The sequence below is a fragment of the Fusarium falciforme genome, chromosome 4 (genome assembly GCF_026873545.1).
Source record: "Fusarium falciforme chromosome 4, complete sequence".
In the NCBI taxonomy this organism is placed as follows: domain Eukaryota; kingdom Fungi; phylum Ascomycota; class Sordariomycetes; order Hypocreales; family Nectriaceae; genus Fusarium; species Fusarium falciforme.
The window spans coordinates 2,319,700-2,346,702 of NC_070547.1; the positions used below are offsets into that span (position 1 = coordinate 2,319,700).

General features: G+C 53.2%; 7 protein-coding genes and 1 pseudogene across 8 annotated transcripts, besides 1 other annotated feature; 4 read left to right on the plus strand and 4 right to left on the minus strand.

Moving 5' to 3' along the window:
- Positions 1–1,379: 1,379 nt before the first annotated feature.
- On the plus strand, positions 1,380–3,289 carry NCS54_00547300 (Hypothetical protein; the record flags this gene model as incomplete). Its single annotated transcript, XM_053150975.1, has 4 exons — positions 1,380–1,642; positions 1,877–2,123; positions 2,205–2,882; positions 2,933–3,289. The coding sequence occupies exons 1-4, from the start codon at positions 1,548–1,550 to the stop codon at positions 3,287–3,289; spliced, it is 1,377 nt and encodes a 458-aa protein (XP_053006950.1). The 5' UTR covers positions 1,380–1,547.
- A 593-nt stretch (positions 3,290–3,882) lies between these two features.
- NCS54_00547400 (Hypothetical protein) lies at positions 3,883–4,817 on the minus strand (the record flags this gene model as incomplete). The annotated part of the gene is made up of 2 exons (XM_053150976.1): positions 3,883–4,417; positions 4,471–4,817. 2 exons carry the CDS (start codon positions 4,815–4,817, stop codon positions 3,883–3,885), a joined length of 882 nt encoding a protein of 293 aa, XP_053006951.1.
- A 1,011-nt stretch (positions 4,818–5,828) lies between these two features.
- NCS54_00547500 (Hypothetical protein) lies at positions 5,829–6,577 on the minus strand (the record flags this gene model as incomplete). The annotated part of the gene is made up of 4 exons (XM_053150977.1): positions 6,358–6,577; positions 6,212–6,302; positions 6,028–6,161; positions 5,829–5,977 (listed from the first exon to the last, which is right to left on the minus strand). The coding sequence occupies exons 1-4, from the start codon at positions 6,527–6,529 to the stop codon at positions 5,829–5,831; spliced, it is 546 nt and encodes a 181-aa protein (XP_053006952.1). The 5' UTR covers positions 6,530–6,577.
- A 1,125-nt stretch (positions 6,578–7,702) lies between these two features.
- Positions 7,703–10,053, plus strand: NCS54_00547600 (Exonuclease 1; the record flags this gene model as incomplete). The annotated part of the gene is made up of 3 exons (XM_053150978.1): positions 7,703–7,715; positions 7,777–7,924; positions 7,977–10,053. 3 exons carry the CDS (start codon positions 7,703–7,705, stop codon positions 10,051–10,053), a joined length of 2,238 nt encoding a protein of 745 aa, XP_053006953.1.
- A 1,060-nt stretch (positions 10,054–11,113) lies between these two features.
- Positions 11,114–12,929, minus strand: NCS54_00547700 (annotated as a pseudogene). Its single transcript has 3 exons — positions 12,746–12,929; positions 11,246–12,679; positions 11,114–11,178 (listed from the first exon to the last, which is right to left on the minus strand).
- Positions 11,114–12,929: a sequence feature.
- Positions 12,930–19,277: 6,348 nt separating this feature from the next.
- Positions 19,278–20,237, plus strand: NCS54_00547800 (Hypothetical protein; the record flags this gene model as incomplete). The annotated part of the gene is made up of 1 exon (XM_053150979.1): positions 19,278–20,237. Exon 1 carries the CDS (start codon positions 19,551–19,553, stop codon positions 20,235–20,237), a length of 687 nt encoding a protein of 228 aa, XP_053006954.1. The 5' UTR covers positions 19,278–19,550.
- Positions 20,238–23,336: 3,099 nt separating this feature from the next.
- Positions 23,337–25,762, minus strand: NCS54_00547900 (Fanconi-associated nuclease; the record flags this gene model as incomplete). Its single annotated transcript, XM_053150980.1, has 2 exons — positions 23,337–25,380; positions 25,431–25,762. The coding sequence occupies 2 exons, from the start codon at positions 25,760–25,762 to the stop codon at positions 23,337–23,339; spliced, it is 2,376 nt and encodes a 791-aa protein (XP_053006955.1).
- Positions 25,763–26,235: 473 nt separating this feature from the next.
- Positions 26,236–26,903, plus strand: NCS54_00548000 (Hypothetical protein; the record flags this gene model as incomplete). Its single annotated transcript, XM_053150981.1, has 3 exons — positions 26,236–26,397; positions 26,571–26,782; positions 26,831–26,903. The coding sequence occupies 3 exons, from the start codon at positions 26,236–26,238 to the stop codon at positions 26,901–26,903; spliced, it is 447 nt and encodes a 148-aa protein (XP_053006956.1).
- Positions 26,904–27,003: the final 100 nt, after the last annotated feature.

A 27,003-nucleotide genomic window follows, 5' to 3' on the forward strand; every position in this document is an offset into this window, starting at 1 on the left:
CTGCATTTATTAGAAGTGCCAAAAGGCTTCCATGGACATGGCGTTGGCGTACACCTTTGCATTTTGTCGAACATATTTCTTGGTACTAGTTGTGAGTTGAGGGCGACACTGCGGCATAGTGCTTTCAGGGTTTGTCGTTCTCCTCCCTCCTTTTGTTGTTGTTGTTGCTGTTGTCCTGCATAACCAGGACATACATTTTTTGGGGGCCTTGTCATGCATCCATGATACCTAGGGCACACTACATGGAAAAGCTCATGGAGTAGAGGCATTCATCACATGTTGCATTCATACAAGAAGGTTAAGACGCAACGATAGGTAGGTGTTGCGGAATAACAGTACACGCCAAGCACAAACAAAATAATAAATAGTAAAACTTACTGAGAAGTCATGATTGTTTCCAATTGGTGTTTGAGTGACCTGATCAAGTCTGTAGAAAGGGGGCATGGATCGGTAGGTAGAAGAACAGGCAGAAGTGGACACCCACTTCGTTGCTCTCACTCCATGTGATCTCAATGTCAAGGAAAAGATATCACGATCTATCAGTCGACAGTGTAACCATATCCATACAAGATAGCCACTTAGGACCCGTGCTTCAGCTGTTTGACGAGATGAGACGGGCTCGGTGCGATAGTCCAATATGGCCCCTTTGATAATTAATCCCGCTTCCTTAATTATCGGATGGATGAATGGATGGGATGAAAGCCAGAGGCTCTACCCATGTGCGCTGATGATTGGCTCGTCGACAAGGGGCTGCTACTACTATCAAACAAAGAGGAAAAGGGCCTAGTTATCGCTGAGAGCGAACACCCATGTTGTCGATCACGCTGTGGCTTCACATTGCGCGTTGAGTGTGAACGTGAAGAGCGAGGTGAGTTGTAAAGTCTCTGGTGATGGTTTCAGCAGATAACCAACAGGAGAGACATTGCTGTCATCTGCCAGGACAAGTACATATTCCCCTTAGTCTACCAGTACCTACCTGCCTGAGATGGTCTTCTGCCCCTTGATACCTAGGTAGCCTCAACATAAATATCCCGTCTCGCCATTTCCCCCACCAGACCGTAGCGCTCGACGCACGTTCCTTGGCCGTTTTGGCTCAAGTGACCAGGCCTAGAAGCACCTCACGGTAAGACGCAGGGTACCTGCCGTGAGCGCAAGGACAAGGCGGCGGCAGAGGTACCTCCCTTGCTCCAACACCGCGGGCACCTGGCACCTGGCACCCACCCCGCCAAAAACGTCACTTGGGCTTAGGTACAGTGCCGCTTCCCTTTCTTAACTTTTTGCGATTCAGTCTGCAACCTTCGAGACTTTTTTTTCTTCCTCCCTTTTCTCTCTCTCCCACACCTTCATTATCTGCCTCTTTTCTCCTCTTACCTCCTACATCCACCGTACGACAAGTCATCATCGTACCATCGGCGCTGCCGCCCCCTCCTCCAGGCATCCAGCAGCATATCCCCAACAGCCATCACAAGCTGCCCTCTCGCACCGCACCACAGCGCCTCTCGCCCAGCTTCCTCGCCCAGCCCAGCTTATCGAGTCCTACGACGAGGATGTCGTCATCGGCACCGCCACCCACGGCCGACACGCCTGATGAACCGCAGAGCGATGGATCCAAGTTGCGCACGTTTTTGGGTATTCTAAAAAAGTAAGAGAGGCCCTCATGCTATCGAGGATCCCCTTCTGCTGCGATAGCTTCCACCGCTTTCCTTCACCCCTCCAGGGAGAGATGGAGCTTGCTTGCCCTTGTCAGCGAGGTCGGAGCTCCCACCTCCCCATTGAGCGGAGCATGGCGGTGGAGGTGAAGGGCCAGACTCACGACCAGACGGGTTCAAAATGGACATCTCAAGATTTTCAATGCTGACCGCTTCTTGCGCGATAGGTTCATCGGCGTTTCAGACCTTGCAGCAGTTAGATTCTCGCTGCCGTCGCAGCTGCTCGAACCCACCCCGAACCTGGAATACTGGACCTATCTCGATGCCCCCAATGCCTTTATCGCCATCGGCACCTCGGACGATGCCCTCGACCGCATGCTCGAAGTCGTACGCTTCTGGCTCACCAAGGACTTGAAATATGCCAAGGGAAAGCCGTGCAAGCCCTACAATTCGTGCCTGGGCGAGTTCTTCAGGGTACGTGATATACAGTCGACACACCGCCACAACAAGAAACAGGCCATCTTTGAGAGGGCAGAGGGACTGACAGTGGTCTAGTGCAATTGGGAAACCGAAGACAATGCCCCCAGGATCGAGACCTCGGGTCTTCAGAAGACCAATGGCACACCCAAGGGCAGCTTATCGAACTTGAAGGTGGCGGCCAAGGGCGACAAGAATGCATCATCCGTGTCACTCTCTGTGCCCCAACATGGCAGCTCCAAGGACAACAAGCTCGTCCGTGTTTCATACCTCACCGAACAGACATCCCATCACCCTCCCGTTAGCGCTTTCCATGTCACCTGCCCCGAGAAGGGCATCACCGCTCGCGGTTTCGATCAGATCACGGCCAAGTTCACTGGCACCTCGGTCAAGGTCCTCCCCGGCGAGCACAACATGGGCATATTTATCAGCCTTGACAAGCGCGATGGCGAGACATACCAGCTTACGCACCCCGCGGCTCATCTGGGCGGTCTTCTTCGCGGAGCCTTGAGCGTCTCTGTCAGTGAGATGGCTTACATCACCTGCCCCAAGACCAAGATCAAGGTCATCCTGCACTACATTGAAGAAGGCTGGCTGGGACGGACGACGAACAAGATCGATGGTGTTGTTTTCAAGTACGATCCCGAGAACGATACCAAGACTCGCGTGCAGGATGTTCCCGATGAGGACGTGCTCGCCCGGTTGAGCGGCCCATGGAAAGAGAAGGTCATTTTCACTCTGGGCCCCCGACCTGTTGTAAGTGGCTATTCTCAATGATCTGTCATGATGAATATTAACTATTGCAGAAATCCGTCCCTGTTGAGGAGCAGTTTACTATTATCGATATCGAACCTCTCAACGTCGCACCCAAGGTCATCCCACCCAAGGAGCAGCAGCTGCCCAATGAGTCTCTCACCCTTTGGGGCGGTGTCACCGAGGCCATTCATGCCAAGCAATACGGCAAGGCTACTCAGGTCAAGGTAGAACTGGAAGAGGCTCAACGTGAAAAGGCCCGTCAGCGCGAGGCCAAGAACGAGACATGGCAACCCGTCTTTTTCCAACACGTCACAGGCAACGACGGCAAGCCGGATCTCACCGATAAGGGCCGTGAAGTCCTCGAGAGGGCCCAGAAGGGTGATTGGTCACTTGAGGGTGTTTTGTAGATGACCAATTCCACTTTGGGGAACGATATCAGATAAGGGCCAGGGTCAGAAGCTCTTGTCCCAGAACACGGAAGGATGAAGTCGACATGCTTGTTTTGGTTTACACCGTACACTTTTTTTGTTGTTTTTTTCGGCGTGTCAGAAAGGCACCTTTGGAATAGATAGACTCATTGCGCCGAGGTGTAGCACGGGGTGGTTGAGTTGCGGTGGTTGACTGACCACGGGGCAGCAGATGCATGGCGGGCTTGCGCACTCGTTAATCGGAGTTGTAGGAGTTGTTATTCGGTCAGGGACTGTTGCTTGTTGTAGATAGCAAGGTTCACAATTCATCACATTCATGTCGAAAAGTCTGTTCACTAGGTGATAATAGTGTATAACATGCTTGGGAGCGAGTAAGCTTAAGGAGGTGTTAAAGCAGAGACACAGTCATATCGTTACACATATCTTGGCATGTAGTTTGACCTCGTTGGATCTCATCCTATTGTACAACAAGAGCGGCATTTCCCATTCCCAACACAAGACTTCCGTATCAAAGACTCCATCTTGCTCTTCTTCTCTTGTGAATCTCATCATTTTCGACTGCTAGCAGTCCTTTAAGCATCAATAAAGGCCTTGACGTTGCTCAGCCACCGGGTGTACTCGCGCTGCTCCTTGACATCGACGTAGTCGGGGACAAAGACGGCGAGGGCCTGGGTGATACCCCGCTCCTCGAGGAATCGCTCCATCAGGAGCTGGAGGTCGTCGTCGAGGCTGCCGAAGGGGGGGCCGGGGTAGACGTCGGCGCGCTTCTGGGCGGCCTCGGGGGACTCGACCTTGGCGACCTTTGCGTCGGCGTAGTAGAAGAGGTTCTCGACGACGACGTTGCCGTCCTGGGCGGTGGCGTCGATGTTGAGGGCGCCCTCGGTCTTGCCGGGCTTCTCGATCACGATGGACAGGTTGATGGGTGCGGCGGCCTCGTCCTCCAGGTCGTCCTCGAGTTCCTCGTCAATCTCCTCGTTGGCGCGGCCGCTGGACTGGGCGCTGCGCTGGTGGCTGGGGTCCTCCTCGAGACCCTCCTCCTCGAGGGCGTTCTCCTCGGCGTAGGGGTCGTAGTTGGTGATGTCGGCGATGGAGAAGCTGACGGTGATCCTTGAGGGAGATGTTAGTGTTTTTAGGGTCCAATTGGATCTGCGGATACTCACTTCTCCTCGCCAAAGTTGCGGACAAGCTTGACGACCTCCTGTCCGGGGGTGTCGATGAGCTCAAAGGCGCTGTTGTTGAGGAAGTCCTTGATGCTGGCGGGGTCCTGCTCGTTGGCCTTCATGTCCTCCTCGATCTGGATCTCGCTCTCAAGCTTAGCCGAGAGCTCGCCGTCAGTCTCGGAAGCAGCAGCCCTCCGGAAGACGGTAGTAGAGAAAGCAGAGGCGGCAGGTCGCAGAGAGGAAGCCTTGACAAAGGTGCTGGGGCGGGCAGTCTGTCGGAGGGCGGCGCCAGAGAGGCGGGCGACGACGCGGGGCGCCGACCTAGCGGCGAATCGAGCAGAGAACATTGTGACTGGGTATTAAAAAAGGAGGAAGAGAAAAAAAAGGAGGAATTGGTGTTGAGGGGGAGGAGAATTGGAATGACCTGATGTTTGATTTTTTTTGGTTGTACAAGAATGAGATGCGAAAAGCTTCAAGCTTCCTTCTCCACCCCTCTGAATTTTTTTGGCACCGACACGGGACGACATCGCCCGCTAACAATTTGCCCGGGTTCAGACTGGAGGGATCTTCCGGGCCACTGCGGGGGTCGTGGCGATCACGTGCTCTCTTTCCTCTACGACTCGCTGAGTTTTGACTGATGACTTCTTTTTGACTGGGGTTTTAGCTGCAAAAGAGGCTAATTCAAGTCTAGAATTTGAATATGAAGAGCCAAGGTGCTTTTATTCGTCAATTCGCTTCTCGCTGTGCTCCCACGTGTCTATCTCATCAATTCATGTGCGTGTGTCTGTGACCCCAGCATCCAGGACAAGGTGTTCCAGTATACCCAGTAATTGAGACCCCCATGGCTTCTCAAGACTGAATCTCAAGCTTGATTAAACTAGGGCTGGAAGTGAGGCGTCTGATCAGACGCCCCTGATCAGACGCCCGCCCAGGTCCATGGAGTGAGAGATTCCATCCGCTAGGTCCCCTAGTTTGCCCAGGTTGTCGCTTATCAAATATGCCGGACACCAGTCAGTTGATAGTTTCAAGCAGTGATGTATGCCTTGCTTTCAAATTGTTATGAGTCCTGTGAAGGTATCGTAAAGGTATCGTGAAGGTCTTGAAGGTATCCGCCAGTTGCGGGTAACAGATCAAAAACATTGGTCAAGATGAGTCAAGATCACTCAGACCAAGACTCGGGGTATCGTTCTCAGACCTCAGTTGCTTTGGTGGCCCGAGGTAGTAATTTTTGATAGCTGAATCAGCCCAGAAGTCAGATCCTATAAGGGTCCCTTCAGAGATTTTGAGACTCAGGGGCAGTTGGTGTTTATGTGACACCGACGTTTCTTGTCGTTTTAAAGCTCCCGATAATCAGGCCTTCAGTTGGTGCTGCCAGTAGGAAAGGCGGTCGGGCGAACCTGTCCTTCCTTGTTGACCTTGGCCCATTTCAACTGGGGGAGATACGACCAAGAGCCCTCCCAAAGATGGAGGGAGTTGACAGTGTCGGCATCTAGAAGATCGGGTAGCACTACACATGTCATTAACATTGCCACGACTAATGTAAACGAGGGAGCTTACCGAATCCGCCCTTGTACTCGTCCTCGAGAGTGGAAATCTTGGCCTTGAGAAGGTCCTCCCTGGCACTGGCAGGTCGGCCAGGGCGACGAGTCTTCTTGACAGCGTTGTATTCCTCATCATGCTGATGAACATATCTAGAAACCCAGTCAGAGAGTGCTATGACAGGTTAACATTGGAAACCTACGAGTGAATCATGCGCTGAATCTCTTCTAGTTCAGGAACTCCCTTGTTCTCCTTAACACGCAGGGCCTGCTGGAAAAAGGCAACACGTTCAACTGCAGGCAAGTCAGTTATGAGCACATCTCAAAATTTCTGCTTCAAGTCGCATACCGAGTGGCTGCTCCTTTCTGCTCCTCGCGGCAGCCAACTTCTCAATGCGCTGATCTCTCACACCAGCCTTGTGAAGGCGCAGAGAGTCTCTCGACTTTTCGTGAAGAGCATTAACAACCCCATTCCTCTTCTTGGAGATTTGCTTTCGGGTCTTGCTGAGCGTAGAAGGCATCTTGACTGGCGTGTCGAGCAGGTGAAGTTCTTTTGATGCTGTATAAGTTGCTCTGTGCCTCTGCAAGGATTTTTTTTCTCGGGGTCTTTTTTGGTGCTCCACAAGTTGTCGGTGTACAGCCCATAAAGTGGCGGGTATATGCCGGGGTTAAATTGGTTGCAGCTGCCCGCAGGTGAAAGAACATGTGTTTTGTACGTGCCGCAGCTGTGTTGATATTGGAGGCTGGTGAGTCAACAACAATAAACAAGAATAACGCATCGACTACGTGGGTTTTTTTCTTTGGTTCTTGACTTTACCATGGTTGAGGCCATGTAGCTGTTGCCATTCATAGTGGACCTTGAGCCCATGTGCCATAGATTGGATCTCAACTTAATTAATGTCTCGGTTAAGGATCTTCTAGAACCAGCAACGGTTGGGTTTCCAGGGCCGTGTTCCGCGCCGAGATCAGATATACATTAGAATCCATTAATTTATCATATCCATTTACTGTCAAATTCAACAACTACCTATCAGACGCCATCTTTCAAGATCCTCCCTCGCGTTTGGCGTTCAAAAGTCGCATCGTCATGGCGGGGTCAGGTTGCTGGGGAAATGCCAGTGCGGCGGGAACTAATCCTTTCCCAGCAGTCTTAGTGGTTGAAAACGACGGCAGCGCGCCTATCGACGCGCCCATTAAAACCGCTGCTTCAGGGGGTTCCCGTTGGGTCCTCCACTGTCCCAGTCCCGTCGCGTCCCAGGCAGGGGCAGACAGACGAACTTAGCCGATGTACCCTGCCTGCCCGCCGAGCCTCCAGCTCCCACACAAAACATCCTTCGTCCTATCCCCACCGCCTTTGGACATCAGACTTGATCAACTTTTGACCCCGGACTACGCCTTGAGCGTTTTCACGACATTCTCTCTCGCATTCGTCTTTGCCTCGCCCTTTAGCTCATCCCGGGCTTGCCTTCCCGCTCGCCAGATTCACGCCCCTCCTCGCCTCGGACGTGCTGCTGACCCGACATCGCGTGCCAATCAACCTTTCGACGCGTCCTTTAGCTCACCTCAATGTGCCGTTGTTAACGTATGCAACTCCGAACCCGCCTGGCTTGAAGCTGCCCGAGTCCCTGCTGGGGGCAGCGAGTGCAAGCTCGACGGCCTGCCATCGCCACTGACCCTGACACGAGACCTTCAAGATGGGTGTAACCGGTACAGCCCACACCAATAGCTCCTCAATCACCTCGAACACATGATATTGACCTATTGTCAGGACTTCTGCCGCTTCTCAAGTCTATCCAAAAGCCAACAGAGCTCAAGAAATATGATGGACAAACCTTGGGTGTCGACGCGTACGGATGGCTTCATCGTGCGGCCTATTGTTGTGCTTTAGAGCTTGGGCAGGGCAAGCCGACTCAGAAGTAAGTTTTCTCGCACCAGTGAATGTAGACGGAAGTAATTGAGACTCCCCAGGTACATCAATGCTGCCATGATGCGTGTCCGCATGCTCCGCCATTTTGGTGTCACCCCCTACATGGTATTCGACGGCGACTATCTGCCCAGCAAAGCTGCCACCGAGGATTCACGTGCCAAGAAGAGAGATGACAAGAAGAAGGTGGCCATGGAGCTCCTTCGAGCTGGAAAGCCTGCTCAGGCCACTCAGGAGTTTCAGAAATGCATCGATATCACCCCCGAGATGGCATCCGCTCTTATCCAGCAGCTGAAGAAGCTCGATATTCCCTACGTTGTCGCCCCCTACGAAGCCGATGCACAACTCGTCTACCTCGAACGACAGGGTCTGATCCACGGCATCATTTCGGACGACTCTGATCTCCTCGTGTTCGGTGCCAAGAAGCTTTTGACCAAGCTGGACCAGTACGGAAACTGCATCGAGATCAATCGCAAGGATTTCTGCGCCTGCCGGGAGGTTTCTTTGACGGGATGGTCCGATACCGAGTTTCGACGAATGGCTATCTTGAGCGGATGTGACTATCTGGATGGTCTTCCAAGTGTCGGGTTGAAGACAGCATATCGAATGCTCCGCAAGACCAAAGCTCCCGAACGAGTAGTGCGCATGCTTCAATTCCAGGGCAAGCGAATTTCGGAAAACTACTTGACCCAGTTCTACCAGGCCGAATTGACCTTCCTGCATCAATGGGTCTTCTGTCCCAACAAGAAGCAGCTCGTTCACCTCACTGACCTGGATGGTACGCGGACTGCCGAGGAGATGCCCTTCATTGGAGCCTTTGTGGAGCCCGAAGTTGCACGAGCGGTGGCCAAGGGTGATATGAATCCCATCACCAAGATGCCCATCATTCTCCCTCTGACGCCGTCCAAGAGAAGACATTCACAGACCACTTCTAGCTCTGTCGATGAGCCTCCGCCCATGAAGCCCATCAACTCATACTTCAAGGGTCACCAACGGATACCTATGGGTGAGATGGATCCCAATTGCTTCGAAGTCGACCCTCAACGAGTTTCGCAAATTACCGGAGGAGGATTGGTTCCCCGGGTGTTCCCTCTGCCCAGGCCTTATCTTGATGAAGCAACTCGGCCCACGGCCCCAGGTCCTTCCAACCGCACGCGATCATCCCCACGACTCAACCGCCGCCGAACTGAGCCAATCTCCAGTATGCTCGCTCGGATTGCTGGCAGCCCTCCCACCACAAGACGTACGTCTTCTGTGGGTACGGCGTCCAACTCATCCGCGGCCCCCTCGACCGATCCTATGAACAGACCACCCAAGAAGGCCCGTCTGTGTGACGACAACGAAGCCGAGCCCATTGATTCTCCGCCGGAGAGGAGCAGGTTCTTTTCAGCTCCAAAGCTACGAAGAAGCCCGAGAAGGGCCAAGAGCGATGCGTACTTGCTGTCAGACGACTCTCTTGATGAGGCACTTATGGCTCTTCCTGACTTTGAAGGCTGGAAACCTGCCGACAAGTCAAGAAAGTCCATTTCAGTCTTTGAGGAGAGGGAGAGCCAGGAAACTACCACCACGAGCGACAGTTTCACTACCACGGCCGACAGTGAGAGTCAGGCATCCTTCAAACATGAACAGACACCAATGTCATCTTTTGAAGATCCTATGCCTCCTCCTCGATCAACCGCGCCTCTCTCAAAGCCTTCCGAGACTCCCTCTCGACCCAATCTCCGCCAATTCTCATACTCGAAACCAACTGAAACCCCTGCTTCGGATGTTTCGCGACGCTCCTCGGTATTCAGTGCGGCATCCACTCCCTCAACCGCGCCTTCGACTGCCGCTTCTCGAATGACGCCGCTGCAGCGGCTCGGTGCTCGTGCCCTCAGCGGTCCCATGTCTCCCAAGCTGCCCAAGCCACGCAACAGCCTTGACAGGCAGTTCCTCTCGGGCGTTCCTGTGAACCCAGCATTCGTTCCCCTCCCCAAGGTCAACCTGAAGGAGGTGGAGCAATTGAACCGAGGCAGTGAGGACCAGATCATCCCCGATAGTGACGAGGAAGATGAGGACGATGACGAAGTCGAGCTTGCACCTCCGAAGAAGCTCAACCTCTCCCGCTTCGCATTTGCATAGAGCGTCGCCAGCTCCCTCTCATACCCCCCACTTGGGGCCATTGAAGCGAAACTTGAATTAATCGACACGGCATTCCTCCAACCTTTTTCTTACTTTGCTTTTTTTTTATTTCTTGTACTGCAGCTGCTAGCCGTCAGAACGCATCCCATTGCTTGCCGTTCTGTAGGTACATACAACATGTGGTCGGAGTTAGCGTCTTGTGGAAACTCGTGCGTATTGAGACACAGTGGAACACTGTCGGTGTAGGAGGAGACAGAATATCAAATAGGCGTTTTTTGGCACCAAGTTTTGCCCAGGGGTTCTACAATAATACCCAATTCGCAGTCATTCAGATTTTTCCAAGGAGTGAACAAATAGGTAGCACGCACAAAAGCCTCGCAGTCAAGTCAGACAATCGCTCTTTTCAAGGCACAAAAATGGCTGTCTTGCTGTAGTTGTAAATGTGATGTGTTTCTTTATGTACTCGCTGAATAAACCTCGTGATCCATGTCGATGACTGCGTTGCAGAAACATGTCGTAACAAATCTATGTATGAACCAAGACCCAGACCTCCCATCCCATTCCATCATCCATCCACATCCACTGCAGAGGACAACCAAGCCATTCATCATCATCGCCTTCTTCGCGCCAACGCCTCCAGCTATGGTGGGCCCAACGCCTAAAAAAAACCCACGCCTCGTGCCTCGTCTAGTTCTCATGATGGGTAAGAATGACTGATGACGGACAACAAAGAAAAGGGGGGTTGCAAAACAGGTGGTAAAGACAAATTTGTGTTGAAAGGTGGCAATGAGGCTGAGAAGCCACGTACCACGGTGGCAGTTGCGGGCTGGTTAAGAATGTCGCTGTACAGCAATGTCGCCGTCTATAGTTGTTGCACTGATATCAACTTCTGGTGCAAGGTCAAGGTGTCTCGTCTCAACCGTATGCTTGCCTATCCAGCGGGTGGCCAGAATACGGCAGTGGTTAAAATACCGTCCAACCAAGCGTTGGCTGGTTGGGGGCAGTGGACGGTGTTATGATGCAGAGTTTTGGAGCGTTCCCCATGGGGATGCCTCCGGCTTTAACGACGGGGGGCGGGCCCAGCAGTCGTGTTAGCCACGAGGTCCGAGTTAAATACCCATTCACCTGTGATGAAAGATCAGTCAGTCATGCTGTCATGAACAATACACGGGTTTTCAAGGGTTGCACATACCTTTGGCCAAGTTCTCGGCGGTATCGGCGAGGAGAATCACACGCCTCTTGTTACAGTACGAGGTCTTATCCATGATGTCCACCTTTAGCTTAGGGTCGGACAATTCTTGAATAGGCTTCTCAAACATCTCGGATAGATCTTCCACAGCCATTTCCAGGTCCTTCTGGTTGTCCTCGAAAATCTCGGTGAGGTTGTTTCTAGCCAGGTAAAAGGCGAAAGCGTAGGTCCACTTGAGGGTCTGTCGGCAGGTCTGGAGGGCCTGGGACGCCGAGTTAAGGTACTGAACCTCGATCCAGGACATGCCCGAGGCGGTCTGAAGCTGCACCATCTTCTTTTCTGTCTTTTGGGCAATGTCCTTATCCAGCTTGGCCGATTGCTCGTGGTTGGCATAGCGGTTGTAATAGTGGAGATAGCGCTCAAGAGACGTTCGCGACTTTGCTTGCGCATCTCGTGCTTCGGCACCGCTCTTCTCCTCGTACCGGTTGCAGTTGTACCAACTGGTGCCGTGCTCAGACCAGAGCCCCATGCACATCCAACAAAACTCGTACTTGCACTTCCGGCAGGTCATGTGGTTGCAGCCTCCGTTCTTCTCGATCGTCGAATTACACTTGGGACACTCCTTTGTGTTGGCCGATATCCAATTCGCCGTTTCCGAGTCATCGGCACATTTCTTGAGCCATTTCTTCACCAGCTCGCAAGGAGCAGGCTGGTGATCCGGGTTGGGACAACCGAAGCAGAACCTGTAGCCGCAGCGGCACTCGACCGTGGGGACAATCTTGTCGAGATCCTTCTTCTTGACGCCACACTCGAGGGCGTTGGGACAGTCAGGGGCAGGACACCACTTAAAATTGTCCTTGTCTTCGACGTATGTCCGGTTGAGAAGCTCCTGGTAGCGACCCGACAACTCTTGCGTCACAAGCACGTCGAGCGAGGCCGAGTCGAGGATACGACCGCAGCCGTCTGAGGGGCACTGGATTCTAGCAGCCTCACCCTCCTCCTTGATCTTCTGCGTCAGGTAGTGGCGGTAGCACTCTACGCAGTACCGGTGACCACACTTCATGGCAAACGACTCGAGACCGTCTTCATCCTCGCAGCAGATGTCACAGATGAAGCCGGGGATGACCTCCAGCTGTGGTTGCGCCGCCGAGCTGTTACCCAGGCCGGCAGCCTCCATGACCTTTTCAGGGCGGTCCATATAATCTTCAAGTAGACGCTCCTTGTTCCATCGGAAATAACGGAGCAGGATGGCGGCGTCTTCTTTTTGCATGTCTAGGATCATGTTGACCTCGTTGATCATGTCATCTTGTTGGCGTTGAATGTCGGTCGGCTCGTAGACTTTGTAGGATACGACGTGGGCGGCCTGTCTCTTCTTATCGAGATCCTTGGCCAAACCAAAGTCGGGATCGGGCTCGTCAAACTCTTCATCATCGAAGTCTATTAAATCGAATCTTTATCAGCAACGAGCAAGGCAAAGGTGGTTGTTTAGAAGGGAAAGGTTACCGTCACCAGCCGACATCTCGTCCCCACTGTCGTCCTGCATCAACTCGTCGTCGCTCGAAAGAGCCGACATGTACTCCTCGTCCGAATCCATCGGGTTGCTGGCCGTGGTGACCGGGGTCGGGGGCAGGGCGTGGTTGTCCGACACGGCGGCTGAGGCGATGATTCTCTTGTTGGGTGTTTCGTCTCTGTTGGCAGAGGTAATCGTCGCCTCAGCAGCCTTCCGCTTCCTCGTGGTGGGGGGAATCGTGGCGGTTTTTAAAGGAAAGGGTTTGGGATGGGTAGGTAGGCAAAGAAGGGTCGTCGGAGGATGAGAACGAGGGCGCAGATTTCAGAGGTGGCGTTGGCGTTTGCAGCCGGGTGACTAAAGCTACCTAGGGAGGTGCTGTAGTCGTGACGGTAGACCGAGTCAGAGAAGGGATCTGAGACCAAGAGGGGTGCCTGGGCAGGTATGACTATGACTATGACGGTGTCGGGTCGGGGCCGTTGGATCGGGGATAGGCAGAAAAGAGACCCAAGAGTCCAACGTGGAAAGCGTCGCGAGGCACGGTAAGGTGCTTACTTGGCTGTCAGTCCGTTAGTCACGCGGGAGTCGAGGCTGCGAGTCGAGTCGAGTCGACGAGTGAGAGGATGGCGTGACACACTCTAGGCTGGCGAGCTGAATGGGACGGGAAGAGAGTATTGAAAGTGGGAGAGAAAACCGTGGTTTGCTGGGTTTCTGATGATGAGATCAGAAGTCACCCTCATTCACACACAGACACAGACAAGGCGCACGGCGATTGCGGGTTGGGCGGGTACGGTGTGTGGGGGGATGGATCGGAAGGCGCGATACACAACCTAGGCAAGGCAAGGCAGCAGGCGGGAAAAAGCTCAGTCTCAGTGTCAGTCATGGATGTTCAGGCCATCATGGATGCCAGCGCGCCAGCGATTTCCCAGGCCAGGCAGAGGAGCCGAAGAGGGCGACGACGGGACGGGTGGACTCTGGGCTGGACGGGACTGGAAGCTGGAGGGCGAGGTCGGTGGGGTCATGCATTCGATGGTTTGTTTCTGGTGGGCAGCAGCAAAGTGCCACCCGTGTACCGGCTAAGCCACACCAATGAAAGGGCGCGACAGCTGGCGGTCAATTACTCATACATTTGTTTCTGGATAGAGAGCTGAGCAAATGGTTATTAATTCACTTACATATATTGCCCTTTTTTCTTAGTCAATAGCCTTTTCCCTTCTTTCCTCCTTTTATATCCCCTATTTCGTGCTGCCCTTGTCATGATGCTCATTCCAGATGTTGGCTGACAGTGGCTGACACCTGTCGGTCTGCGTTGGCCGAGAGTGGCTGGACTCCACCCCTGGATGACGCATGTACGTACTCCACGCGAGTACGCTTCCTCCCGAGAATGGCTGTTGTCTTGCGGTAACGTCCAACCCCCCACAACCGACCACCCCCCACAACCGACCACCCATTTTCCACCTTGCAACACCATTAGGCCACATCTTCAGACCGCGATTTCTCAACCAATATTGAAGCTATCGCCAAGCCGACTTTTGCATCGTTTTCGCCATGCCCGAATGGACCGAACAGAATATGCAAGATGCGTTACAGATGTACGCAGACGGCATTTCAATGAATAAGGCCGCCGACGCGTATGGGATACCGCGTTCCACCTTCAAGGGACGAATTCACGGCTGCAATCCGCGAAAAGAGCATGACGAGGCCCGGCAAAAGCTTACGCCACGGCAGGAAAGGAAGCTACGAGACTGGATTCTTATCCAGCACGACCTAGGCTGCCCTGTTTCTCACTCGCAAGTCAGAGACTTCGCCGGCAAGGTGGCCATACGCAACGGCTTCAAAGATGGTGTCGGAAAACACTGGCTTGAGGGTTTTTTAACGCGTTTTTCAGACGTGAAGACACTCAAAGGCAAGAAGATTAACTCTGACCGCTATTACGGCGCTTCTACTGAACTAATTAAGGCCTTCTTTATGCTTCTGATGATGCCGCCCGTCAAGAAGATCAAGCAGAAGCATCGTTACAATGTAGACGAAGTCGGTATGATGGAAGGGATCGGACTCAACGGTCTCATTCTCGGTCGAGCAGAGAAGAAGTCAGCACTTTTGAAACAGCCTGGTTCAAGGTCCTGGATTTCAATTCTCGAGTGTATCTCGGCGACGGGGAGAGTCTTGAAGCCCCTAGTGATCTTCAAAGGCAGATCAGTTCAACAACAATGGTTCCCTTATAACATCGACTTCCTTGAAGATTGGAACTTCACATGCTCTGAGAAAGGGTGGACGAATAACCAGATCGCGCTCCAATGGCTGCGTAATGTGTTTATCCCGGAGACGGCGCCCAAGGACCCCCGGGAACCACGACTCCTTATTCTTGACGGTCACGGTAGTCATATGACTGAGGAATTCCTCTTCGAGTGCTATGACAATAACATCTATCTTCTATTCCTTATCCCTCACTCTTCCCACGTCCTCCAGCCCCTTGACGTTGCCGTCTTTGGTCCTCTGAAGACCGCGTACCGTCGCCTTCTTTCCGACCTCTCCTCCATCGCAGACTCAACGCCAATTGGCAAGATAACCTTCCTCGTCAACTATCATAAGGCCCGGATCGAAGCAATCACCAAAGACAACATCATAGCAGGCTGGAAGGCTTCAGGATTGTGGCCAGTCAGCGTGGCCCGGGTCCTGATGAACCCGATGGTCACAGAGACACCTGAGAGGCCCAAAACGCCGCCTGCGCCTGCAGAAAGTCCTTCTGAATGTCCTCTAAGGACTCCTCGCTCAACGGCACAGGTGAAACGGGCACTTGACGTGATCTCCTTGACCTATGAGATCCCTCCGGTCGTGTCGCTGCTTATGAGGAAAATGGGGCATCATTGTGAGGATGATAGCGTCACATTGGAGATGCAGGCGAAGGAAATATCAATATTAAAGCATCAGAATGAAGAATTAAGACCAAAGAAAAGGAAAAAAGTCGCCTTTGATGGCAACGCTGAGTTTGCAAAGGTTCCTGCGATCAAGAAAGCTCGTGAGGCGATGCTCAAGATCATACAGCCGCGCAGGACCGCCATGAGGGTTTCTAAGATAAAACAAGCTGATCTAGAGCATACATTCCATCTAAACCTTCACTAGTCAAAAAATCAGATCAATACAGCTTCCCGTTGTTGGTTATTAATTGATCATCGCGATCGCATGACCTTGGTGTTGTTGTGGAAACAGGTGGTCGGTTGTGGGGGGTGGTCGGTTGTGGGGGGTTGGACGTTACCCTCTCGGCTCTGTCGATATTTTTCGATATATCAATGCATGTTTGAAGTGATATTCTTCTTGGTGGGAAGAAATTTTGCAGTCTGAGATACTATGTATGGACAATGTTGGTGCATGTTTCTATTGTGGTTTAGAGATGAGTGACGGTTTCGGGCAGTCCGGAACATCATATATTGTCATAATTCATAATTCTTAAAGCGCAATTCCTGCAGCCCGAATAAAAGATCGAAAGGAAGTCGGCACATTTCCACGGCAGATCTACTCAATGCCAAATCTGTATCTAAAAACAACGACCAACTCTGACAAGTTGGGCTCACAGGGGAGCAATCCAACAGTGAGGTCCGGGATGGATTCTTACCCTGGACCAACACCAAAGTACCCAACTTAAAAGGTATTTCCAACAGTGCCTGCCTCGGGACTCACTGACTTGCCCATTCGGTGAGGATATCGTCCAGACAATATTTCTTAATCGAGTAGTCGCCGGTGTGTGGATATGCAGACTCCAGGGACAGGGGAGGTCTTGATTCTGCCAGGCAGCAGTGAGGTCTTCACGGCTCCCTCACATCCAAGCACAACATCGTGACAACATGTTAGACCAGGGTTGTCAGCCGAACGACAGGACCAGAATTCACGGTGCTCGTCAATAGACGCGCCAGGAGGCCGAAGTGCCACTATGCCAGCCGTGGTTACCATAGGCAGCCAGCCCAATAATCGATATTGGACAAAGGACCAACCATGAATTGAGACAGGCACTCACAAAACACGAAAAGACTCTTGACGTATGGTCACGAGCATGTTGTTACAATCTGCCGCCCATGACTAGATGACTTATTTCCGGGTGATTTGGAGCTGTTTCAGGAAGACCAGCCAAGTCTCGTTTCATCCGCTTGTTCGCGCCTGAAACTCCATCATATGCAAAGCCCCATTCGCTCCGTACCTTAAAATAACTCGAACCTCGCGTGCCCAAGGCCGTGTCCGAGACCGTGTTTTTTCGCATCGGCGCCTCGCTTTCGAGTGCTCCAGATCTTTAACCGTTCTCACAAACCACGAGGTGTAGCACCAATGATAGGTGTCAATCGGCTGTTGACTGGTTAACCAGCAATGTTTCGTGGTCTTTGATGGGCGGCCTTTGGCCTCACTAGCTAAGAATTGGAAACTGGTTGTTGCTGCAGTAGAGTATGCCTCGCATTGACGCGCGCTTCTTTAAAGCTGGCCAGATGCTCCAGACCACAATATCCGTGGTAAGCTCTTTAAACGCCCATCACACGGCGGATTCTCGTTGACGCCCATGGTCGCCGCAACTTGGACTAGATTTAGACAGCAACTGGAGTTTTGCGCGCGCGTGGTCTCGCAGACATTGTCCCAAGGTGAAGCGACCTGACCCCAGATCCATCTGGTCGGCCACTTGAACCTGAAGCTGTATTACAAACCGGCCGAGTCTTTTCAACCATTGGCAGACATCATTCAACGAGATCTATTAATGGAAAGGGAGTGGCCACAGCGAGCATTCAACGTTGCTAGAGATGGGTTCCATGAGAAAGGTCTTCCAAATAGGTCACCTTAGGTAGGAAGGTGCTTCACCTGGTGTCTTGCAGATATTCATCGCGTACCAACCAAGCAGGAGCCATCCGTCATCAGTTCGTAACTCCTTCCAAATTCAAGGGTGAAAGCAGTTGCGGCAGGAGCCAATAGCGGACTCGCATCTCTTCCAAGACACTGCTCATCCTCCGTCTCGCAACCACCCCTGCTCCTCCATCCATCAATGGCATCACAAGACACAGTTCACAAGGACAGACAGATACAGCCATTATCCTCGTAAACGTCAATCGTCAATCGTCAGCCGCAGTCCAGCCGCAGTCACTACCCGTCGTCAGTCGTCAGCACCAGACAGGCCTCGTCGCTGTCAAAAGAGCTCAATCTGCCATGGGCAAGATCCCATTCGCTCGGCAGTTTGCCTCCTCGCAAGCCAAACCATTACCAAAAAGCCGAAAAGCCGCCCGACATGGCGTCTTCCCCAAGTGCTCCCCAGGCCTCGCTGGTCGAATCACATTCCTCACCGACCATCTGGGCCAGGAAACCCATCCCCGGCGCCAGCAACGGCCCCAGCAGCCAAACAGCTCGAGGGGATCCAGGTCAGTGCAAGGATGACGGGCCACTGTTCAAGGGCTGCTCAAGGGGGCTTTCGAGAATAAAAAAAGCAAGAGACCAGGCATTCGATCGCCCCCTGCCCTGTCGAATCATCAAGCCTCCCGCCCCCCTGCTAGTCGCTCGTTGCTTGGGTACCTCCTATTCTCGAGTAGGCGTAGGTCGGTGCCGCCGCTTTTAACGCGCCTCTGGCTATGGCTCCTGACCCGCCGCCAGAGTCGCCCAATCCCAATTAACGATTGGGCCCTTCCAACTTACAGCCATCACAGCGCCTGTGCCACCACCAACCACGGCCCGCTGAAGCTGAGCAGTTGAGCCGCCGGCCAACACGTTGATACCAACAGGATGCGATGGGCTTTCTTGAGAGAGGCAAGTTCACAAGGAAGTCTGTCACAATCCAAACCCAGGCGTTGGCTGGCAGTCATCCGGGTCAAAGGCCAACTCTGGAGAGACGCTGTGCAAGCATAGCCAGACAGCTTCCCCATCACCAACACAGAGCGCCATCCACCCACCCATTGGCGGCTGGCAGGAAAAGAAAGAGACAAAGTGACATGCCCGAGCATACTGCATCATCCGTCCTCACCCGCTAGAATTTGTCCCGCGCAGGGCATGGAGCCTACCATGGACGCAGTCACATCCTCGCATTGCACGCTTGCAGCCCGCGCAGACTGAACTGGACTGGGCTCGACGCAGCAGAAGCAGCAGCAGCAGTCGCAGCGCATCTTTTTTGGCGATGGATGGATGCTAGACCCGCCCCTCCCCGGCTCGCGTTGTCGTTTCTCGTGCAGTTGCCGCCCTGTCTGCCCTGTCTGACCAGGCTCTGCACCTCCGTACGCGCCTGTTGCTGGTGCTGCTGGTCAGCTTCCATGTCCTCTGCTGCTCCCTGGCAGTGTCTCCCACACGCGCCAGCTCCATCTGGGCTGTATCCTGTATAGTCCTGCTGTGCTGTGCTGTGCTGTGCCCATCCCGCATTGTACGGAGCACGTCGTCCCCATCCATCCCTCCATCCATCTGGCAAGGGTCGATCAACACACTCCCCCTACCCCTCCACTCTCACCCTCTCTCCTCCATATCCGTCATAGCTCCACCTTGTTCCAACTTCTTCACACCCCCTTCAAGCGCCCACCTCTTCCACTTTGTTCCTCCCGGCGCCAAATACTTGACGCAGCCCTTCGTTTCCTTATAATCGCCCGGTGCTGCCATCTCCCACACTCTTGCTTCCACCTCTTCCTCAGTCAGTCTGTTCGCTCGCTGCTCCCATCTGCCTGCATTCTTATTACCTGGGGTTGGCTGTTGGTTCATCTACCTCGACGCACCCTGCCTACAGTAAACTCCCCGACTCAGCTTGATCGACTTCAACCGCCTTGTCTCGACAGTACATTCAGCTCAAACATCATCACCATGCCTACCGCCAAGCCCAAGTTGGGGAAGCTCACCACCCCCGTCACCGCTACCTTTCCCTCCGAGATCACTTCGGCAACTCCTATCTCGGCCATCTCGTTCAACTTCAAGCCTGACCCGGACTTCATCAAGACGCCTATCAGCCCGCCTTCAGCCTATACCGACTTCCTCACCAAGGCTATGGCTCTCAACTCACCAGCTCCGAGCTCTGGTGAAACCACTCCCGACTCTATCCCGGACTCGGCAACCAGTGAGGAAACCGACGCCTCCAGCAAGTGCAACACCACTCCGCCATCATCGGCTTCCAGCACCAGCTCCAAGACCTCAACCGGCCGTTCCCCTCCGGCCACGGCACCGATGGTGCCTCCCAGCCCATTCACCTACACTGCTCCCATGTCTGCCCCTCCTACAGGGCCTGCTACCTTTCCCAGCCTCAAGCTGCCACCCAGCCCTAGCGTGGCTAACTTGGACTCGCCCTTGAGCGTATCCACTCCTCGCTCACCCTTCAGTGCCAGACCAGTTCACTCAGTATTCGACTGGGACGCCGCCCTCAAGGCCCGGTTCGCCGAGAAGAAGAAGTCTTCACGAACCAGTGTGCGCCACATTCGGGAGGTTGTGACAAGAACCGTCACTTACACACCGAGAATGGCTCCTGCGCCAAAGGGAAAGCGACGCAAGATTGAATGAGTCGACAGAAATGGCAACACCACTATTCACCCATCATACCGACGACCAAGAGCATCTATATGCTCACTCAGCACACAAACTTGACGATCCTTCGAATATCACGAAATTTCATTTGTTTAGACATGCATCACAAGGTCCATACCGAAAACGAAGACGCGAAGAGAGGGCGAGACATGGAATAGGCCTGGGGTACCTGCAGGAGCCAGCATACGACTATGAGGCTCCCGGCATTGACGCCACGGGCATGGATGGGCGCAATTTCACTTCACCACCACTCCCTGCTTTGACATTTATTCCGGCACGCGTTTTGGAGGAGTCGAATTGGTTACGAGACACAACTATTGGAATTACACTGGAGGCACGGCTGGAGGAGTTTGACGGCGTTTTTACGTCCTTTTTATTTTTATGACTATCTTGGATATGGCCTTTCCCTGGGGGTAATGGCTTATGCTGAGAGGTTCGATACCACGACATGTGAAAGGGTTCGGCGCGGGGGAGTTGGTTGGGATCAGGCAAGGAAGGACGGGGAATGGCCAGGACAGAGGACACAAGGCAAGGCAGCGAGCGAGGTGGGACCCAACAGCCTCGATAGCAGGCGCGGGCATGGATGTGATAAGATGGGAGTGGACGAAAGAGGAGAGAGAAGAAGGCTTGAGGGTTGGTGGCCCGTGTCTCGGGCACACGAAATTAGCTCTCGGTAACGTGTTTGTCCGCAAATTAACAAAGCCATGGGCTGTTTTGACCACGATTTTGGTGTGTGCTCTGACTTGTGTGGTGTTGGTGAGGATAACCGACTGACTAGTCGGTGCATTGTCATCTGAGAGATGGGTTCTCACCGACCAGATTGATGTGATGTCGAGTGTTGTGCCAAGCATGGGATATGTCTGATATCTTTGTTTATTTTTCCGTAATGGAAGTGGCTTGTTTGTTTACAGATCTACCATGGCCTCGAGAATGGGCCGCTCATCAACGGGAATATCCTCTTTTGCATCGCGAATCTAGGATGTGCAGGGAGGAGGCCATTTCTTCGTGACCGTCTCTCCACTGCTATTAGTAGTAATCCCGCTCTAAGCCCCGCCCAAGGCTCGTTTTGATTTTATTCTTATTTTTATTTGATATCTTGTCATGCTGGTTCCCTGTATAATAGAATGACTTGATTATACTGGGGAACACGTTGGGCCGAGATGAATGAATCTGGATTTACTCGAGATTGGGTCATGACTTGCCCTTTTCTTTGTCCGGGTTTCTTCAATCCCCCTGCCTGGAGAAGAACTAATGGGGTGGAGGAGGGGGGACCTGTCAAACTCATGGTAGAGAGCGAGAACGGACCTTTTCCTCATTATTTTTTCTTCTTGGGTGCGTGCGTGCTTTGATGGTGATGAACAGAGGCCCACAGGGCCGGATTTTGGGCCGCATTAAACGGGATTCTTAGGCAAGGCAGAAGAGAGCACAAGTGCCAACTGCAAGGTAGATTTCCATCCATCGTCCTTGCTCTCTCTGTCTCTTGCATATTCCCCATGGATGGATCACTCTGCTTCTCAGAGAGATTCTCCTCCAGCCCCCCAGGGCCTCAGAAATCCTTCCAAATCGTCGTTTCCACTCTGCCGGCACCCCCCCTTGACTAGCCTGGACGCCGGCGCCATGTCCCCCCCAGCCCAGCCAAATGGATGTTTCCCTCCTGTAAAAGCGGCGTGCGACTGCCCTCTCCGTCGACGGCGCGACCCAGCACCCTGGTCCGGCGGGACCCCAGAAACTGCCCTGGCCTGGCGTGCCTGTAAGCGCCGGGCAGAGGGCGCCAGGAGGCGGGCGGAGCGTGCCATTGGCTGCTGCGGGCGAGCTCATCACCCACCACGGGGCCGGGGGCTGCGTGATTGGCGGCGTGCTAAGCGCCCGGGTCTGTGGGTTGACGATTGTGAGCATTTGGGGCAGATGCAGAAGCGTCGTTTCTCTGTCTATGCCTCTGTCTGTCTCTGAAAGACAGAGACTGTCGTGTCGTGTCGTGCCGTGTCGTGTCGGCTTCAGGTGGTCCCTCTCGCTCCCTCTTTTCCAGTCTCCTCGCTTCGTTTCGCGCATGCTACCCAGCTACTGCAAGAGGATGCAGCGCGCTAACCTCCATGCTAGGCTGTTTCCATTCAACTCTGTCACCCAGGTGAGCAGGACGTGAATCTTGACTCTATGAGTGAATATCCATCCGCCTTGTCAAGACCTGGTTGGCCATTGTGCCACATCAAAGACATGTCGCGGTTGTCATCTCGTCCACCACTTGGCGTGGCCTGTTCATCGTCTTGTCCCGGTCGATTATCTCTCTCGATCGTCACATCGATGCTGCCCGTGGCTCTGGAACATCATGGCCCGTCACCCACGGCACGGGCCCGAGTGGTAGCACTGTCTTCCAGGCTAGGTACCCCGCGTGCTCTGTTGCTCTCCCTCTCCCGCTCTCTCGTGGCATTCTCAGTGTGCGTGCGTCTGTGTGTGTGTGACCTCTCTGCCCCCCTTCAGAGGCTGGAGACCGCCCACATCACCAACGACTGCGTCCAACCGGCAGAGGGCGCCAGTGACGAGATGCGCATGTGGTGATGTGATAACCCTGCGCATCACACCGTCTCCGGCGCCCCCCCTTCCACCGCTTCCATTGGCTACCACCAGACGAGCTTCCCACGCCAACGCTTCCCGCCTATCTGAAACCGACGAGGGCCTCCTTAGCCCTGAGACTGAGATTAGAAACGAGTTTGAGACCGTTGCGACCAGGCTGCTGGGTGGAACATGGCCTGTGGATTCGTTTCCAAACCGCTTCGGCCGTTGCTAATTTTGGCTCTTGCCTCCTTGTCGGTTCGAGAAGTCGGCCTTGGACATCTGCAACCTTGTGGACGGCCTGGTATTTCGTATCCCGATATAGCTTCTTTTAGTCCAAGATTGAGTTGACCCCCGTAGCTCAAGTGGACGCGAATGCACGGTGGAATTGCAGGGCCGCCCATCACCTTGAACCCCTCGCAACTGTTCTCTATATGTGATGCAAGATCACCAAACCATGCTTCGCGTCTGTAAGCCCTGTACGGAGCATGTATGTAGGTACTGTATGCAAGAGTCCTGGGATCGGAATTAATCCACCTCCCTCACCTCTTTTGCCACGGCGTTGCAGAGCGCAACCTTGACCCCTGCCCCCGTGAGCACATGGATCCAGAGCCGTTGAGTATCGCTCAACCTGTCGTTGGCGCTCTTGACCTCCGAGAACATGACTTCTCCTTTTGACTTTGCCGGCCCGTCGCCGCCGTTCCCCGTTGTGTCTCTGGTCCGCCAGAGAATCAGGTCGGGGATACCACCACCCCTCTGTCGGTACTCTTGAGCCATGACCTTGCACAAGGCTGCGAGAGCACTGCCCTCGAAGCATTCCACCAGCTCCACGAGGTCTTCAATGTCAAAGTCCCAATTGAGACCCACCACGCTCGTCTTCTTCTCGCTTTCCCTCTCCCAGACTTGGCGAAGGAGCCGTGGCCCTTCTCCATTGGTAATTTCAACCAGCCTGTGGTTGATCTCTGATGCCCTGGCTGGGTAGAAGGCATCCGTGTGCAGGTCCAGAGGGCACATCTGGTATGCTGTCTGAAATACATTGGGGATGTAGAGGAATATGATGTCGTAAAAGAGATACGCAAAAAGAGTGCGGATGATACCACCCTCGGCGTGATATCCTTTCCAGCCCTGTGCCCTGTAATGGCTCAAGCACATCTCCTCGACACTGCACTCTTCTTGGGAGTCCAGCTCGTCGAGCCAGACGGTCTGGCGACCGACCTTGGTAGGAACATCCCTTTTGAGCTGGACTCCTTCAACGGTATGCTCCACAGGTTTCTCGAGGTGGACATGGCCAAAGTCGTGCTGTAATCGACGGGGAATCCGCAGCTTCTTCTCCAACTTGACCAGCCGTTTCTGAAGGTCGTAATGGAATATCAGATGACAGTCTGGGTCTTGAAGCCCAGCCTCGCACGTGGCCACCGCAATTCTTTTCCAGTACTTCTTCTGTTGCTCGACGTCTGTGGTCGTGGGGTTCGGGTCTAGTGTGGGCATGTAATGCTCTTCCAACAGGGCTTTGCGCTGATACCACCCACCTCGCCTAGCCATTTGGAACAGTCGTTGGTCGAGAAGCTCACTGAGTAGTTCATGTTCCCTGAGATGGTCCTTGAGTTTCCCAAAGATGGGGGCGGCTTTGTGAACGATTCTTGTGTAGGAGTGACCTGGCGTGAACCGTCTCAAGTAAGCCCCCTCGCCCATATCGTATACGGTCTGCTCTTTTTGTCGTTCCTCTTCGACCAGGGCCTTCCACCGAGGGTAGATCTTTTCAAATATTCCAAGTATCTTCTTGTGACCCTCTTCCCCAGGTGGTCCGTTGAATTCCATGATACTGTCGACTTCGGCTTCTAGGCGAATTCCGCTTTCATACTCCAGTAGATGCATCCGCGATGCAAATATTGTCGAGCTTCGACAAACGATGTACTCTGGGTAATGACGCCGTGCAATTTTGGCAAGAATGATGGTTGTAAGAGACTTCTCTGTCCATTCGGTCGACCTGTAAAAGACTAGATGGACACGCTCAAACAGCTTGAACACTGGCGGCGATAATCGAACGCAGGGACCCAAGATGGCGAGAATCTTTGCCAAGAAGTGTTGGTCACGATTCGAGTCTTCTCGTCGTAATTTCGTTTTGGCTATCGCTTTTGGATCCTTGTTCTCTTGATCTTCAGAGGTTATCGAATCGCGGCTGTTGTGTCTACTAAGGCCCAGGGACCTCAGCCCAGTTTGCTGATGGCTCATCCGCACAAGAGAACGAATGAGTTCTGTTTTTGTGCGCCCTTGGAACTTGGCTTCTTTCGCCAGAGCCTTCAACTCGTCGAGACTTAACAGGGTAGCAGCTTCTTCCACGGACTTGATGTGGTCTTCGGATGCATCTGCAAAAGTGAAGGACTCGCCAAGCCCTGACTCTTCAAGCTCGATGCCCTCAACGCTGTTTGTGGAAGGAGTGGTGCCAGTCGGTAGAGTGCGAGACGACTGTAGAGAACCTATCGCAGCTTCAAGGTCAGAGATATCGTTGTGATAGCCAAGACGACTATGGCGATGCCACCACGCTGTCTTTCTCAGAAACAGTCTAACATAGCTGAGCATGGTAAGTGAATGCCCAAGACCCTCAGCAAGGAGTGAACGCACAGATATTGAGCTTCATAGTCCAGACCTCGCCATTGTCTGAAGACCTCATTTTCCTTATCATCAAAGAGATGAGACTCCTCTTCTAAAACGGTGTCCAGGGCAAGGTTGAAGGCATCCAAATAGATAGAGCTTCTACCCTTTACCCATAGAGGTTGTGCTTTCTCATTGGTGTCTTCATCTTTAGCACTTGCTTGTGATGACTTGATCGCCTCATACTCCTCGATGGCCTTTGTTCCCCCGTCGGTGGGTGCCATCGCATTCTCGAGGTCAGTGGGCTGCGGGCCGTCAACATCTTGGTCCTTGTCCCTGGCAGGATCCTTGTTGGTAGACATTTTTCTTGAAATAATCTCATCTTGAGAATGATGAGATTGATCCGAGTCTGAATCTGGGATTTCTCTTTTCGCTCGCTTTAAAGGTCTGCTTTGGTCTGGTTCGTTTAAAGGGGTAGGACGAGCAGGAGTACCAAGCTCGCTCTGAGGCCTTGGTAACCTCGTCACAAATGCATCCATACTTTGCATTTAGAAATCTCAAGATTAGAGACGTAAATGTAGCTTTTGGTATGAATTGCCGATGCCTCGAGGTCGATGGACGCGAGAGACCAAGGCAGACACGTCACTTGGCAAGACGATCAAACACGAAGTCACCTGACACCGTGCCTTCCTCTCAAAGCGCCTGGTGCCCGACAATCAACCGGCGCGATTCGACCTTCGCCCATCAGCCATCGCACTCCCTCGTCTACTCAGGAGCTCCTCTCACTTCGAATCAAGCAAAGGAAGGCATTTAAGGCCCTGCGGCACTATTCAAGATGGCCGAAGAAGCTCAAAAACCCGAAACAACCACCGAAGTTCCTCAGGTCGCAGCCTCGTTGGACTCTGGCGCTACCAATGGGCTCCCCGCGCATGCTGTGCAAGCAGAAGCTCTACAGAAGGATATTGTCATGTCTGATGCGCCAGCCGATCAACCTGCTGTAAGTCTTTGCTCCTTTTGGTGCCAGTTCATCGCAGTCGCGACTCGAAGGACTACATGTTTGTTCGACACAGTCCATTCACCCCCACGACACCTACCTTACTCCCCTCCAACTCGACTGTTGGTACTGCAATCCTCAAGAGATCAACCTTGCTAATAGACGCGAAAATGAAGTCATCCCCAGCCCCCGTCGCTCATGCGCCTAGCCCTCTACCTGCCAGAACCGGAACTCCAGCGCAAGGATCTAGAGCCGCCTCTGCGCATCCAGATCCAGGTTTCAACATCCCCGCCGAGGCTCCTCCGCATGGCGATTCAACTCGGCAATATCTGAACACCAAGGTTACTGGAGTCTTGCTGGAAGGCATGAAGCAGTTGGCGAAAGACAAGCAAGTACTGCGACCTCTCTCTGGCGACAACCGCTAACATATGGATAGGCCGAACGACCCTCTTCGAGTATTGGGAGAATACCTCCTTCAAAAGTCGAAAGAACTTGAGGGAACTAGTTGAATGTCTAGACGTCTGGTCACGGTTCTGAAATCACTTGGGAACGGGATATATATATGGCATAAATGGCGTTCAGGTTCGAGTTTATCAGTCACTGGGTCGA